This window comes from Centrocercus urophasianus, unplaced genomic scaffold (assembly GCF_019232065.1).
Source record: "Centrocercus urophasianus isolate 14NV4802_14NV808 unplaced genomic scaffold, USGS_Curo_1.0 seq_12, whole genome shotgun sequence".
Classification (NCBI taxonomy): domain Eukaryota; kingdom Metazoa; phylum Chordata; class Aves; order Galliformes; family Phasianidae; genus Centrocercus; species Centrocercus urophasianus.
The window spans coordinates 34,907,872-34,924,469 of record NW_024884364.1 but is presented as its reverse complement, the minus strand read 5'-3'; the positions used below and the strand labels follow the sequence as shown (position 1 = coordinate 34,924,469).

The 16,598-nt window shown below is 41.1% G+C and overlaps 1 protein-coding gene across 2 annotated transcripts in view; it reads left to right on the top strand.

Annotated features, from left to right (window-relative positions):
* Positions 1 to 16,598, top strand: part of LOC122155719 (amine oxidase [flavin-containing] A-like) — a 45,960-nt gene that overhangs the window by 14,412 nt on the left and 14,950 nt on the right. Inside the window, exons 3-5 of one of the 2 annotated variants that reach the window (XM_042809812.1) lie at positions 3,664 to 3,801; positions 11,004 to 11,108; positions 13,686 to 13,777. In XM_042809812.1, the coding sequence (XP_042665746.1) occupies positions 3,664 to 3,801; positions 11,004 to 11,108; positions 13,686 to 13,777 (335 nt within the window). Of the gene's footprint in view, positions 1 to 3,663; positions 3,802 to 10,291; positions 10,448 to 11,003; positions 11,109 to 13,685; positions 13,778 to 16,598 lie in introns of those variants that run through there. The other variant, XM_042809813.1, reaches the window with a different exon arrangement.

The window sequence follows — 16,598 nt, the reverse complement described above, 5'->3', positions numbered from 1 at the left end:
ACATGCTCCTATCAGGTGGTTGTAGAGAGCACTGAGGTATCCTCTCAGCCTCCTTTTCCTCAGACTAAACAGCCGCTGCTCCTTCTGCTGCTCCTCATATGTCTTGCTTTCTTGTCTCTTCACTAGCTTTTCCGAACATGTTTCAATGACTCAGTATCTTTCTCATAGTGAGGGGCCTAAAACTGAACACTGGTTGAGGTGCTATCATATCTATGTCATGATCTGAATGGTGGGGTAAAGTGTATCCTCAGCAAGTTGGCTGATGATACAGAAGTGAAATAAGTTGTTGGTACACCAGAGGGTCATATTGCCATCCACACGGACCTGGACAGGCTGGAGAAATGGTTTGATGGGAACCTCATGAAGTTTTGCAAGGGGAAGTACGAAGTCCCGTACCTGACGAAGAACAGCCCTAGGCATGAATGCATGCTGAGGGCCACCCAGCTGGAAAGCAGATTGGCAATGAAGGACCTGAGAGATTCTAGTGAGAATTGTTGAATGTGAGCCAGCCACGTGCCACAAAGAAATCTCATGTTTTTTTGGGAGGATTGCATTAGGCAAAGTATTGGCAGCAGGAGGAGGGAAGTGATCTATTCGGCACTAGTGAGGCTACATTTGGAGGACTGTGTCCAGTTCTGGGATCGCAGTTCAAGAGAGGCGAGTTCAAGAGAGGAAGGAACCTTCAAAGATGATCTCCTCCAAGCAGCAAGCACACACTGCTATCTCATGTCCAATTTTTCATCCACAAGTACCCTGAAGTCCTTCTTCATGTGGCTGCTTTCCATCCATTCCTCCCCTAGTCTGTACTGATACCAGATGTTTGACATTGCACTTGGCCTTATTGAACTTCACAAGGCTCATATGGATTCTTTTCTCAAGCCTGTCCAGGTCCTTTTCACAGAGTCACAGAATCACCAAGGTTGGGAAAGACCCATGAGATCATCCAGTCCAACCATCCACCTATCACCGTTAGTCTAAACCATGTCCCTCAACACAAAATCCAAACGTTCCTTGAACACCTCCAAGGTCAGTGACTCCACCACCTCCCTGGGCAGCCCATTCCACTGCCTGACCACTCTTTCAGAGAAATAGTATTTCTTAACATCCAGCCTAAATCTCCCCTGGCGCAGATTGAAGCCATTTCCTCTATTTCTAGCACTGTTTATATGAGAGTACAACCTCCCTTCAGGTAGTTACAGAGAGCAATGAGGTCTCCCCTGTTCTCCAGACTGATAAATCCCAGCTCCTTCAGCCACTCCTCATAAGGCCTGTGTTCCAGACCACTCACCAGCTTTGTTACCCTTCTTTGAACACTCTTCAGGGCTTCAGTGCAGTGAGGGACCCAAAACTGGACACAGTACTCGAGGTGTGGCATCTCCAGAGCTGAGTACAGGGAACAATCCCTTCCCTGTTCCTTCTTGGCCACTGCTGGCTCATGTTCAGATGCCCTTTGGAAGGCATCTTTTATTTCTGTCATATCACTGCATCATGGTGCTTTGTGTTTCTGCAAACTTGCTGAGGATTCACTCAGTCCTACCATCTGTGTTTTTAATAAAGATATTAAATAGTACAAGTCCCAGTATCAAACACACTGGAGAGAATCTAACAAAGGGCCCTACTAAGGTAATGAAGGAACTTGAGCATTCTCCTATGAGGAAAGGCAGAGAGAGATGAGTCTGGTTGGTCTGGAGAAGAAAAGGCTCAGGGGAGGACTTTATCATTGGCTATAAATATATGAAAGGAGGATGAAAAGAGGACAGAGGTATGGTCTTCTCACTGGTGCCAAGTGACAGGACAAGAGGCAATGGGCATAAACTGGCACAACGGAGGTCCCATTTGAAAAACAGGAAATGTTTTGTTGTTTTTTTTTCTGTAGGATTGACTGAGCACAGTTTGCCCAGATTGCCCAGACGTCTTCCTCCTTGGTGATACTCAAAAGCAATCTGAGCATGGTCTTGAGCAAGCAGCTCTTGGTGGCCCTGCTTGAACACAAGTTGCATCACATATATTCCAGTGGGCTCCTCTGACAGGAGGCACTTTAAAATTGATCTGGATGTGACACTGAGAGTTACGAAATGGAATTTGGATTCCTAAGACTCTTATGCATGTAGTGCCATTTTAGCTGAACTGTGATACCTTGCCTGGCCTCTGGTAGCAGGTTTTCTGTAGGTGCACTGAAGTGTTGGATACCTTAGGCTGTCTAAAACATTGTTAATCATCCTTACTAAGGTAACTGAACTCTTCCCGCACTGTCCGTATCCTTTGTCCATGGCAGGATCTGCTCTGCATGTAACCAGTGGTAAGACAAGAGAGAATGGCCTTATGTTGCACCAGGGGAGGTTCAGGTTGGATATTAGAAGTGATGAGGGAGGTGCTGGAGTCACTGTCCCTGGAGCTGTTTAAGGAAAGGCTGTAGATGTAGTAGTTAGGGACACAATTTAGTGGGCAATATTGATGGTAGATGGATGGTTGGACTAGATGATCGTAGAGGTCTTTTCCAACCTCAATGATTTTGTGATTATAGAGAGAAACCATCATCTGAGACTGTGAATGTCAAAATATTTCTCCTCCCATTCCACTCTCACTTTGCAAACTGTAGCAGGCATGATAGCTATGTAGAAGGCAGCCTGAGCAGGGCCAGACATCACTACAGCACAGGCATATGTTTCAGCATGGCTTAACATTATCCTGCTTTTAAAAATTGACTGCATCTTGGCTGCCATTGAAAAGAAAATGAAAGAAACGATGAGTCACCTGAGGCACAGGGTAATGTAATACAGATGTTACCTCTGCCTCCCAGTCTAAAAATGGGAGAGATTTAAATTAGATCAGATGCTATTGCTTGGGAAACAGTGGTAAACAGTGGTGTTTCAGTGGAAATAATTGTACATGAAACATAAACAGCATCCCTCTGTGATGCTGAAAATGCCTGGCTTCAAATGCATGCTATAAACAACCTTAAAAAAAGTTAACTATCCTGAGTGTTACTGCCTTGGAAAATCAGCCCTCTTTTAACAGCATGTATCTTAAACTTCTTATTTTCTGCCTGCTTCCCAAGTGAGCGTGATGCTGGTCCAAGTGTTGTATGCAGAGTGCCTTTGCTGGCAGGCATGGCTAGAGGCTGCTAGCTCAGGTGCAGCGGGGTAGATCCACAGTGTGCTATGCTGCAAAGGAGCTTACATCCTTTGAATACTGCACTGCAGTGCTCAGCAGCTACAGCATTAAATGTAAGCAGGTATCTGCAGAGAGAGAGGGAAAAAGAAAACAACCCTGGTGCTTGAGATAGTTTTGATTTGAGAAAAGTTTTGCAATGGCAATTAAAGTATTATGAGTGCTGAGAGAGTGAGGTTAGACTTCTTACCAATGTATTTAGTTGAATATTTCTTATATTCTCATGCCTTTTATATCAAGAAAAAGCCAGTACTGAAAACTATAGTGAAATTTAAACAAGTTAAGCCCTGTTGAACATGTGCATGGTAAAGACACTAATCTTTTGTGTGTCTGTCATTACAGGGCTCACTGTTGCTTATGTTAGTATGCCTTGTCTCCTCTTTATATGGTTGCAGTGCTACTCAGCATGGAATATTTTTTTCTTGGTTATAGGTGTTTGTACTGAGGAGTTTCCTACAGAGCTTTTGATTCCTGTATTATTTCTTTTGACAGAACAAGCAAGTTAATTATGTGGATGTTGGTGGAGCATATGTGGGACCTACACAAAATCGTGTTCTCCGGCTGGCAAAAGAGCTGGGTATTGAGACCTATAAAGTGAATGTAGATGGCTATTTCATCCATTATAAGTGGGTAAGTATTACATCTTTCATTTTCAGATACTTAAAGATAATGCTGAATTTTGGAAACTGCTGGCAGTCATTCAAGGGGTTTCATTTAAAGCTTGCTCTTGGGAATCCCATTAGCACCTGTTTGAAGTGTTGTTACTCTCCTATAACTTCCTGGCAGTTAGATAAATGAGTCTTGTTTTCTTTTGAAAAGTCCTCAAAAAATTAGACATGTAGCATTCTAAAATTTGATACATTCAGCACCTGATTATCTTTTCACATATTCTCTAAAGGATTGTTGCCTGAAAATTCTCTTTCTGAAATACAAGCCCAGTTCAATACTGGAAAAAGAATAATCCTATTGGATAATATTGAATAATTATATTAAACAACAGTATTATGGGACTAGCCTTGGAGTACTGTAATGACTGTGGCCCACTTATGTAGCTAGCTTCACATGAGGTATCTCCCGGTCCCTTAGAGTGGGATTCACCTTACTTAAAATTGGATGTCTAGAAATTGCACACTTGCTGAGATTCTCTGGCTCATGGTGCGGAATAGGCACTTCCAAGGCTCACCATAAACGTGTCTGAGATGTGAGACTGAGGGAGTTTGAATAACTCCTTCTGGTTAGGTTAAATGGTTAAATGGCTAAAGTGAACTGAAATGAAAACTGTCTTTAAAGCAGTTTATCAGCTCTTGTCTTAGTTCTTTAGCCCACCAGTTTTTTACTCAGGTTCTGCTCAGGACCAGTACAGAGGGAGAGTGGTCAGAGAGAGAGAGGGACAAAGGTATAAGGTGCTAAGTGTCCATCTTCATAACTCAAAAATTGCTTTCCATTTTTATTATTATTATTTTTTAATATCTTTTTGTTTTGGTACTTCCCAGACAAGGCTTGAAGCCTGTGTGAGACAGAATTGACCTGCTTGATGGTGGCAGGTCTATGTGGTGGATCCTTAACTGATTTAATTTTTATTATCTTCCCACTTTTTCTTCCTACTTCTAGAGCAATAAGCTCATGCTGGAAAGTTCAATGGCCTACTTCTGTAGTTTCTCCTTACTGGGGAGATTCATGCCATGCTCATAGAATAGTCACATCTTAAATAATTGTGTAGTCAATCCACTCAAAATATTAACTGCACCACCTGGTATAAAGTGGACATAGTTCTATAGCAAGAGAGGTAGGCTGGTTTTACCAGCTGTATGCTTGGCCCACTGTATTTAATTTGAGCACACACATGGACTCATTGCTTCTTAAAAGGCACTTATCTTCTGTGTGTTAAATAAAAGGCTCTAACGGGTTTCATGAATTTGAGTCCTTAATCCATTTTGACGCTGAAAATACATCTTTTTCTGTCCCTTATTACATTATGCATGTCCTTGCTAATGACCAAGTAATTTTGTAAGTTTTCTTTGAAGTGGAATCATGTTCCTAAGCAAGAGGTGGAATTATGAGCTGTTAGCTGGATCACAGGCTGTGGATCAATTCTAGACTGGGCATTGTGGTCATGCCAATAAAACCAAGGTTGCCAAGAGAGGCATAGCTGTTGAACAGGAGGGCAGCAAAGAGAACCTGAGGTCTCCCTGTGTGGAAAGACTTAAACACGGAATAAATAATAATTATGCTTTTCCTGCAGTAGGTCTCATTCCTCCCACAACCTCTTCCCATGAATTTCAGGCTTTTTGTTTTCTTTTCTTTCCCTAAGGTTTTTCACTGTTTTTTTCTCCTTCTTGTCTGAGAGCTCATGTAGTCACCATGTCCTTTGTTTCAGGGATTTGTTATTGATCTATCTCTACATCCCACTTCTGCTTGAAACTTTTTGAAAACAAACTGTGAAGTCCAGGTTGTTGGCTAGGTTGATGAGTGTTCAGTGATCTTTAGGTTTGTACTTTTTATCATGCACTGACAGTGAGTGTTCCTGGTGGGGATTTGTGCTTTCTTTGCTGTAGGTGTACATTTCATATGTATCAGAGGTGCTTAGGGAACCCAAAGGAGTATTTTGTAGAAGATAAAAAATGTGTTACTGAAGAAGTGAATTGATATTACAGGACACTGCCCCAGAAATTTAATATTAGTCTAGAAGAGGGATGTGTGCAGCTTCTTGGATACTGCCTGCCTTCGAGTTTGAGGAGTCAGCCTGAAGTCTTTTCCCTTTGCATTTCATGTACTGTTTCTGTCCCTTAGTGGCTGTGGAGGCAGGGTCAGAAAGGAGGGGCTCTTCCCAAGAGCCTATCTGTGGACTCTGTGATCTTGCAGCAGTTTTGTCAGAGGTGAGAGGGAGAGCTGTACTGAGGAAACGCCGAACATTTCTTTAGATGTAGTTCTGACAATCATTCATTCGATCATACATGATCCTCGCCCAGATGAAGAGATTTTTGGCTGTTTGTTTACCACAGTTGTCAGTTCAGTTTGGCTCCTTCTGCAGGTTTCCAGGATACAGCTTGGGCTGGGTTAGGGAAAAGTAGGAAAGTGATTTATCCAGAAGGGGAAGCTGCCAAGGGAAAGTGGAAGTCCCCCTGAGGGATTTCATGAGCTGCTGTGCTCTAGATGGAATTTTTCCAGTATGTTTGTGGAAAAATCCCACATGCTAGATGCTTTAGAAACTGTGTTGCTTGTTGTGGGCAGGTTTGCTTTGTAGTCTTGGTTTATTTGAAATTCCAAATATATAATTAAAGTTTATCTTTTCTTTTATATATTCATTCTCTCCCATCAGTTAGCATGGTAAAATGAGCTGCTTTGATATCAATCAGAAACTTGTTTGTATCCTGTCACTGAAAATCTGTAACTTCTGGGTGTAGTTTTTTTTGCCAGACTTTCTTTCCAGACAGATTGCTCCATGGCTTCTCTCCCATAGTTCATAAAGAGCATTTTTTGGATGAGAAAAGGCAGATGTGCTGAGGTTCAGTCTTTCCAGAAGGGGCAGATAGCTTTGCTTTTTTACACAGATCCTTGAAATTTGCTGTGCTTCATTTTCACCTTCTTTTTAGCAGAAGACCTTAGAATGTAAAGGCATTCATGCTTTGGTATAGTGTTAACCTCCTCATATGACAGCAGTCCTCTAGGTGCATGGCTGCAGCACTCAGCTCCACCTGACAGCAGTAAATAAGGACTGGTTTTGCTTATTTGTTTGCTTACCATTTTCGGAGCAAGGTAACGTGTGACAAAAGATGAGCATTTTTTTAATGCAGTGCTTCACATTCACCATTCTAGTCTTCTCTTTCCTTCATCTAGCTTTAAGGTTAAGAGATTAACGTTGTCACAGTATGTCTCTGCAGGTCACTGTATATCTGCAGTCCAGGCATGGGAATCAAAGGCAACTCCAGGTACTGCAGAGCTTGCTAGGTTAGACCTGCTGGAGGTATTTAGCATGGAGGGGTGCACACCAGAGACTCATACCTTAAGGAGCTGCTGCTACAACTGTGCATGCTGTATATGGCCCAGGAGCAATAGGAGTTTTGTTCTTGAAGCGTAAGAAATGTTTTTTCTGCTTCTGATGCATAGATGATCTCAGTACAGAGGCCAGGAGCCAGGCTTTTTCCACAAGCTGACAAAACCAAGGTACTTGTAGATGATAGTTCTACATAACTTTATTTTTCAAAGTAATTTGATTTCTTCATGGCTTCATAAACATGAAGAACACCATTGAGGTTTAAATACCCTATTTATTTCATAGATATCATCAAAGATATTAATAGTTAAATCAAAAAGTCCGTAAGGTTGGAGAAGGCTGCTGAGATCATCTGGTCTGACCATACACCGATCACCATCATACCCACTAAACAATGTTCCTAAGCAAAATTTTCCATTCATGCAGTGGTGTTACCACTTGTGCTATATTTTTGTAGCAATAGCTACAAACTGCAGCTTAACTCTGGGCAGAGAGAAGACAGATCTTGGACGGCACAGCATCTTTCTGAGGCCTTGCTAGTCGTGGAACTACAGTGCCTGGGGATATAATTTCTTTGGATTGATGTGGGATAACTAATCCAGGCAGGCAGCAGGATGCAACTCTGAGGTCTGCAGGAAAGTATTCAACATGCCAGGAAATGGGAAAAAACAATTAGATGAACTCTGTGAGGCGATCAAGCAACCTTGTGTTTGCATGGGAACAAAGCCAGGAGACTGTTTGCCTTTCAGTTAAGAAAACAGTAGTTCCCAAAATAATCTACTCAGAACACTGTAAACTTGCTTAAAAATGGACTGTTGCAAGATCTTGGCTGTTTGCAGCAACCTTCTCTGTGAAGCATGTGACCAGAGCTCCTGTGCCTAGCTGGAAGCTGATATTAAAAACCAATGAATAGTTTACCAACCCCATGCCATATGGGCTGGATTAGTCCCAGCTATGGAGGAACTTATGTGAACAAAGAGATTTGGCTCTCTGTCTGGTGGACAGTGGGAATTTCTCTCCTGGAACTTACAAGAATGGGGCTTTTGTCCAATTGGCTCTGACCTGTTACAGGTCCAGTCCCCTGCACAAGGAGTTAGTGAGCCTGTGAACTGTTCCAGGCTCTATAAATTCTGTCTCAGCCCCTTCCAGGTCAGTTTATATTGCATTTTTCCAGGTTTTCCTCCCCTTGTCTTGAATCTTACTAGAGTTATGAATTTTGCATGCATAAGAGAACAGAAAATAACATTGATTTAGACTGTATTCATTGTCATTTGGCAGTTGGTAGTTCTGAGAGGGTTAAAATACACTTTCCTATTGATCTTCTCGACCTTTGCCACTGGCCAAAGATCAGATCAGTGAAATGATCATTCTTTTTTTTTTTTTTTTTTCAAATAGCAGTTAAGTGAATATCCATTGTGACATACCAGTGGCCTAGACTATAAGATTTCTTGATTAGTTCTCAATGGATTGTGGTCATGGTGATTCAAAGCTAGTGTAGTGTTGGACAATTTGCAGGAAGACATGAGGCAGGCAGGCAGTGAGCAGGTTCTCTCTGCCCCAGCAATCATTCCATCTGCAGCCATCTGCAGGATAGGTTTGAGAGTTTCTGAACCTGGAACTGTTTATCATGGTAGAGTCAATACTGGGAGTTGGAAAAGTTATGGCACAAACCCCATCACAGAACTACCTAGTGATACTTTTCTTGGGCTGTTGTTTCAAGAAATGTAAGGGATATGTTTCACTAGGGAGAAGAAAAAAAAAAAAAAAAAAAAAAGAAAAAAGGAAAGAAACCTTAAAAGTTATTTATTTTACTTTCTTTTAAAAATAAGTGCTGCTTTCTTGTTGTTGTTGTTTTCTCTTTTTGAGTTATGTGAGCCAAGGACAGGGCAAGTGTTTTCAAATTACATCACTCCATTCAAACACTCTCTTGAAAGACTTAGAACATCTTTACTCAACAGTGAAAAACCGTGGGAAATTTTTCAAACTAAACAAAACAGCCCTGAACTGAGGGCATTTTTTTTTCTCTTACAGTATCACCATGACAAGATTTCAGTAATAACTCATACTTACCTGTTAACATTGCTCTTCACCTCGTCTTAAGGTCAGAATTATTAATTTTAAAGCACATAGAGGAAGACATGTTGATGCCACCTGCGTTCCTGACCAGCATTAAATAATGACAGTGCTGTGCGATAATCTTTAGAAAAACAAAATGTTATGCAGTAAGAAGAAAATAATTACTTAAGTATTACTGCTTTGCATAAGGATTACCATGCTTGATACAGCATCAGTTTGATACAGTAGAAGCTAGAGCATGCAGTTGGCCACACTGAATACATTTTTTTTGATCCATTTTTCTGTGTCTGAACATGCAGTGAGGAATAGGCTGCCCAGAGAAGCTGTGGTGCCCCATTCCTGGAGGTGCTCAAGGCCAGGTTGGATGGAGCCCTGGACAGCCTGGGCTGGTGGGGGGCAGCCCTGCCCACGGCAGGGGTTGGGGTGGGTGGGCTTTATGTTTGAATACTGCTTAGGGAAAAGGAAAGGAGCATTCCCTTACTGGTAGTTTGTAGGAGCATTTTCTCTGTTCTGTTCTGGCTGTGGCAGAAATTTGTTTTGCATGCACACACGTACCTGGAGAAGGCTGGAGCAACCTCCCTAGCCAACTTGTACGTATACCCAGACCTCCTCACGACTTGGTCCCCTGCCCAAGTACTCCTCTTTCCGCTGTTGCATCTGCTCTGGGGATGGCAAAAGTTGACCAAAATGTGAGAGTTTGGCTTTTCTTACTTCTTTTCTCAAGTCTGAAACTTCAGTATGCTCTCTAAATTTCATATTGAGCCATTTATTTTTGTTAAGATCTTTGCAAAGAAATGGTCTGGAAAATATCAGAAATCTGCATACAGTTATCAGTGGGGAAGACTTTGGTGGGTTGGTATGGAATACGCATTGCACAAAAAGCATATTAAACACAGCATAGCACCACAGCTCCTACCTGTTATGGTCCAGCATGTTCCCTGTATACTGCCACGTGACCTGTGCAAACTTTTGACACACCTGGAAAAGCAAATATTTAAAAGTTCTGGTGAGACATTTGCACTTGAGTTACATGGGAAATGGTTCAAAGCAATTTAATGAGAGAAAATGCTGCCTGCTCATCCAATCCTCTTTCAGATTAATATTATCAGAAAGAACCAGCTGCTGTTAGATTGTTTTGCTTATCTTTATATCACAGATATATTTAAATGGTCTGTATTCCTGTTGCAACTGTGTGTCTTGAGCATTGTAAGTATTGATAATATTTTTGCAAGTGTGCAGAGTTTTTCTTTCTGCAGCCTAAATCTTCCTTTTTGGCAAAATAATTTTTGGGGGTCTATTTTTCTCACTAGACACTTGGAATAATAGAGATATGTTTATTTTATAAAGGTGGAGTGTGTCATAAAGGCACTTAGATAGTTAGAAAGTTTAAAATGTGTGCAGTTTTAAACATGCAAATTGTCCAGCAGGCAGGTAAGCATATTCTGTGATATAAAGATATGTTAATATGTGGTAATGAAGAATGCATAGGAAGAAGGAATATCACCTCCTTGGTCATTGCGTGAATCTCCAAAGTCCAGAATCTGACAATCTGTCCAGGACAAAATAAAAAAACAACAGCTGTAATATCAGCCCAACATTTTTTTTTTTTCTTCATACTTAGCTTTATGTATTCAAATTCAAATTCACTTTTGGGGTCAAAAGTTTGACTAAGTGATGACTTTGGGAATTCTGTGTTCATGATTAATGTGGGTAGGCTTTTTTGGTGTCTCTGTTACTTATGTTACTTATGTTCTTATTTTAGGGAAAGTCACGTCAGTTCACGGATATTAGCCCTCCAACATGGAATCCCTTAGTGTATCTGGATTACAATAACTTCTGGAGGACCATGGACAAGATGGGAAAAGAGGTAGGCTGTGTTAATTCCACCTGTTTTTTGTAATGCCTACGTCACCATAAGAAAATCTGCCTTGTTTATATTATTTTCTCTGGCAGACTTTTTATTGCTTCTTTAATATAAAAAATAAATAAATACATAAAATAGTAACTCTCATCAGGAAAGAAATCTAGATTAACCAGAAGCTATAAGCTATGACAGGGCTTTCTCACCAAGAAGGTAGAAAAAGATCTGATTGTCTAAGATATCTGAAAAAAAAAAAAAGTACTTTCAATGTATGTAGTTAATGTTTGTACTTTCTCATGTCAGAGAAAAGCACTGCACAAACTAGGAGATGAGAATTGCAACTGGAGGTCTTCCTGTGTACAAAAGAGTATTCCTTGGAGAGTTGTACTGTTTTTCAAATATTTATCAGATGCTTTATGGTTTATCCAGGGGCCCCATCATGCAATGACCTACAAGTATAGTGTATATTTGAAAAGTCATGGCAGTCAGGTGAATTCCCCAGTGACTGGAATAAAGGCAGTATCATATCCATTTTTAAGAAGGGTAGAAAGGACCACCCAGGAAACTACCAAACTGTCACCCTCACCTTTGTGCTGGGGAAGGTCATAGAATAGATCCTTCTGGAAGCTATGCTAAGGCACATAGAAGAGTGGGATGTGATACAAGACAACCAGCTTGCCTTCACCAAGGGCAGACCTGCATGACTAACCAGGTGGCCTTCTGAGATGGTGTAACTGCATCAATGGACAAGAGAAGAACCACTGATGTCATTTATCTGAACTTGAGTACGGTCTTTGACACAGTACCCCAGAAATCTTTCTTTTAAATTGTAAAGATAAAGATTTGGTGGGCGGACTATTCAATGAACAAGAAATTGATTATGAGACTGTACCCAGAGAGTGGTGGTCAATAGATAATGTCAAATGGAGATCAATGACAAATGCTGTCCCTTGGGGTTCAGTACTGGAACCAATGTTCTTTAATATCTTCATTAGTGACATTGGCACTGAGATTGAGCTCACCTTCAGCAAGTTTACAGATGATGCCAAACTGTGTGGTGCAGCTGACACATCTGAGGGAGGGGATGCAACCCAGAGAGACCTAGACAGGCTCCAGGAGTGGGCCTCCATGAACCTCATGGGTTCAGTAGATCCAAGTGCAGGGTCTTGCACCTGGGTCATGTCAACCCCTGCTAGCAGTACAAGCTAGGGGATGTAATGATGGAGCACAGCCGTGACAGAAAGGACTTAATGGTACTGGAGAATGGCAATCTGAACGTGAGCCAGGAACGTGCCCTGACAGCCTAGAAAGCCAACCATGTAGGCTGCATCCAAAGAAGCCAGCCATTTGGGCTGCATCCAAAGAAGGGTGGCCAGCAGACAGGTTTATCCTGCCCCTCTGCTCTGCTCTGGTGAGACCTCACCTGGAGTACTGCATTCGGATGGGGAGTCTGCAGTATAGGAGAGGCATGGACCTGTTGGAGCATGTCTAGAGGAGGATCACAAAAATGATCCAAGGAATGGAACAGCTCCCCTGTGAGGACAGGCTGAGAGAGCTGGGGCTGTTCAGCCTGGAGAAGAGAACACTCTGGAGAGACCTGATAGAGACCTTTCAATATCTAAAGGAAAAAGGAAGGGGACAGACTGTTTAGCAGAGGTTTTTTTTGGTTTTTTTTTTTTTTTTTTTGGTTTTTTTTTTTTTTTTTTTGTGATAAGACAAGGGAAAATAGTTTCAAAGCAAAAGGGGGAAGATTAAGACTGAATATAAGAAAAAAGTGTTTTATGATAAGGGTAGTAAAGCACTGGCACAGACTGCGCAGAGATGTGGTGGATGCCCTGTCCCTGGAGACATTCAGACTGGACGGGGCTCTGAGCAACCTGATTGAGCTGTCGGTGTCCCTGTATGTTACAGGGAGTGTTACCATCTGTACTTCAAGGGTCCCTTCCTACTTAAACAATTCTATGATTCTATGAAGTTACTGTTACCACAGCAAAGTTCATTTGTTGTATGGGGTTTAGCACAATCAAATTTGTACACTATACTAAACATATTTTTGTAAAATAATATGTATTTTAAAAACATTAAAATGTACAATAGTGAACTCAAATGTCATGGATTATCAACAAGAATTTAACTGTGTAAACATCATTTAATAGTATCTAAACATTTTTGATCTGTCTGTAGTTAACAGAGAGACATAAGGGTCTTCAGATATCTGTCTTCTAACTCTGTGAATGTCTGGAGAAGGAATTTTTTTTGCTTTGCTTTTAGAGGAAACCAAGACAATTAAATTAGAATACACGCCTCCCTCCTAGATTACTAAAGGCCAGGTGAGTCCCAACATAAGGATATAATTCATTAATCAAAGTCAGATCTAGTTCTCATGATACAATTCATACCCAAGGGTATGAAATATAAAAGCTACTCCATTCAGTGCACTTGTTTCAAACTTACAGCCATGAACAGAGAACAAAAACAAATCTTGGGGCCAGCAAAACAGTCAACTTTGTGCCACAAACTAGCTACAACCTGGCAATGATACAGTACTGAATTATTTCTTCAATAAGTTGCTTCTGTCTTTAGATTCCTCCTGAAGCACCATGGGACGCTCCACATGCTGAAAAGTGGGACAAAATGACCATGAAAGAGCTGATAAATAAGATTTGTTGGACCAAGTAAGTAACTCCTTGCTTCAAAATCAAGACTAGAATGACAGCTGGCCCTTAGCAAATTCTGGAATACAGTTGCACGAAGGACCTGCTTGTGCTTCTTTTGACTTCAGATGGGGCACAATCAAATCTCTAGTGGGCCATGCACGCATGGGATGGAGGGGTAGCAAAAGCCTTTGGGAATTGAAAGGACAGATTAAGCCCAAGAAGATGTAAGTGTGTCAAGCAGATGAGATGTGGTTCATACCAACAAATGCAAGGATATTAGTATAAGACAGTGACAGTGTAGAAAAAGAAAGGTAATATGGACAGTACATTGAAGCATTAACAGTTCACACTGCTGTAACACACAGTAGCTCAAATAAAACAAGATTAACATTTGTTCCTTTTTATTCAGTGCTATGGAGGAAATTAAAATGATGTTTCTTTTCTTAGTGTGACAAAAAAATAAAAAAAAAGGGTACTGGAAAAATAGGACTGACTCAAAGAGGTATGAAACTTACCAGGAATTTGGAAGAAATCTTTGTAGAGGAGTTGAGAAGTATTGCTGTATGATGTGAAGCCTTGTAGAAAAATTCCTGTGGTCTTCAGTGCAGTTAGTGGTTTAGCTATAGGGAACAGACAGAGAAGATGAGATATAAACGTCTATGATAAGCATGCAGACAGCTGGAACTGACATAAAACAGTAACTATTTAAACAAGTCTTTTGAAACTCTTTTGAGAAGTTAAGGGTGTGCCATCCACAAATAATAAAGAAGTAATTGCCAGTCATTTGAGCAGGCTAAGCTTTATTATCAACATCTGTTTTTATGATTTTAGTGCCTTTGAGCACTATTCACAGACCAGATACTTACAGAGTACAATGCTTTGTGAACACAACAGAAATATATTGGCATTTCATCCCAAGTGCTTACAGTTTAGTCTGAGAGACAGCAGGTGTATACGCAGGCAATGAGAGGGCAGGAGATATTTGAGATGAGACTGATCTTATTGTACTGTTATGTGCTGAATGAGGATGTGTGGATGACAGGGTAGTACGCAGTGCTTGTGTTGGCTGGCAGATATGATTAAAGATGCTAGAGGAACTTGAGGTTTTCTTCTGCAGACCCACGTGGGAGTGACAGCATGTGCTCTTTTTAATATTTCCACTTAACTCAGTTAGAGAACATACTTTTCTTTGTCTTTAGAAAAAGCAAAGTGTAAATAACTCCACTTTGTAAGTATGAATGAAGGTCACTGGCTGGCATAGAAATGGAGCTAGAAAAAGTGAAGAGTTTTTACCCAGCCCCATGGCAGACTAGGAGAATGATGCTAGCTGTGACATCTCATACTTAGTTATAATGTGTGTCTGCTTTAGCCCTTGAAATGAAACAAGGTGGTCTTGTTGCCTTTTACATTCCTTGCTGTGTTGTGCCTGAGCTGGGCCAGGAGCTCTGTCTTCATCCCTGCTGGCCTCTTGCCATACTTGTCCAACTCTCTGCCTATTGCAAAGCACCATTCTTCTGCTCCAAGGAGCTGTCCTTGAGCATCCGCAAGTTCTGTTGGGTTCCTTTGCCCTACCAGGTAGTTTCCCATAGGATCCTGCCAGTCGATTCTTTGAGGAAGCTAAAATCTGCCCTTCCAAAATCCAGGGTTGTAATTCTGCTGTTTGTCTTACTTCTGCCAAGGTCTTAGACTCCACAGTCTCATGCTTACTGCAGCTAAGGATGCCTTTCACCTATGCCTCATCCAACAGGTCTTCCTTGTCTATGAGTAGCAGATCCAACAGTGCATCTCCCTAGTTTGTAGGATCATTGCCCAAGTTAATATATTGCTTAGAAGATGTGCGGTGCATTTTATATGTCTGTGAAGGACAACACTGTATGAATAGAAAAAGGAACAATGTTCAATGTGGAATGATCACAGCTGGAAATACTCTTTTCTTCCTATCCTTTTCAATTAATTCTATTTATTAGGCAAAGAGAAACATGCTTATGCTAGCACCTGTATCCCTGCATGCTTTGCTGGCCCTATGCTACTCTGTACTACTCTCTTGCCTTGCATTCAGTACTTTTTATTTGTTTGACTGTGCTGTGTTTACTTTTTCATGCTGACTGTGTTTTAGCGCTGTGCCTGCAGCTTCCGGGCCAAAACTTTCCATTTGAAATTATTTCACTGTGTTAAATCTTGGTCTGGCTGCATGTGATACAAGATACAGTGATTTCGACTTTTTCTTGCTCTCTGTTGCATCGTAGTTTTCTTTACAATAAATTTCATGAGCTGTTTCTCTGCAAAGTCAGTCCCCTTGAGCCACCCTTTCTGTTCCAAGTGCACTGGCTCTTCCTCTTCTTTTTTTTTTACTGTTCCTCTTAGTCAGGAAGTCAGTGAAGTGTAAGCAAAACTGGGTTTATAGTGATCTCTGTGGGAAAGTGCTCCTCTGCAAGGCTGTTTCTACTTTCAGTGGCTATCTGACTCTGCAGTATTAATAGATGTGCACAGTGGGAACATATTGAAAAACCTCTTTTAGATCTTCAAGATAAAACAGATTTTTTTGAACAGTTAAAAACTGTACTGCCCTAAACAGAAAAGCTCTTTTACAGCATTTTCTGTATAACTTTGGTCAAGATTGTAACATAAGAATAATTTGTTATGTGTCATAGGTCAGCATGTACTGAACCTGGAGACTCTCTACACATTTCTCAGGTTACAGCATTTTGTACGTCAGTGTTTTCAGGATGGTTACAGAGGGCTCTTGCATGCATGGTGTCTTCATATCTTTGCTAATGGACTAGAGGTGACTGGACTTCATGTCCAGAGAAATTGGGTTATAAAAGTTTGTAAGTTATGT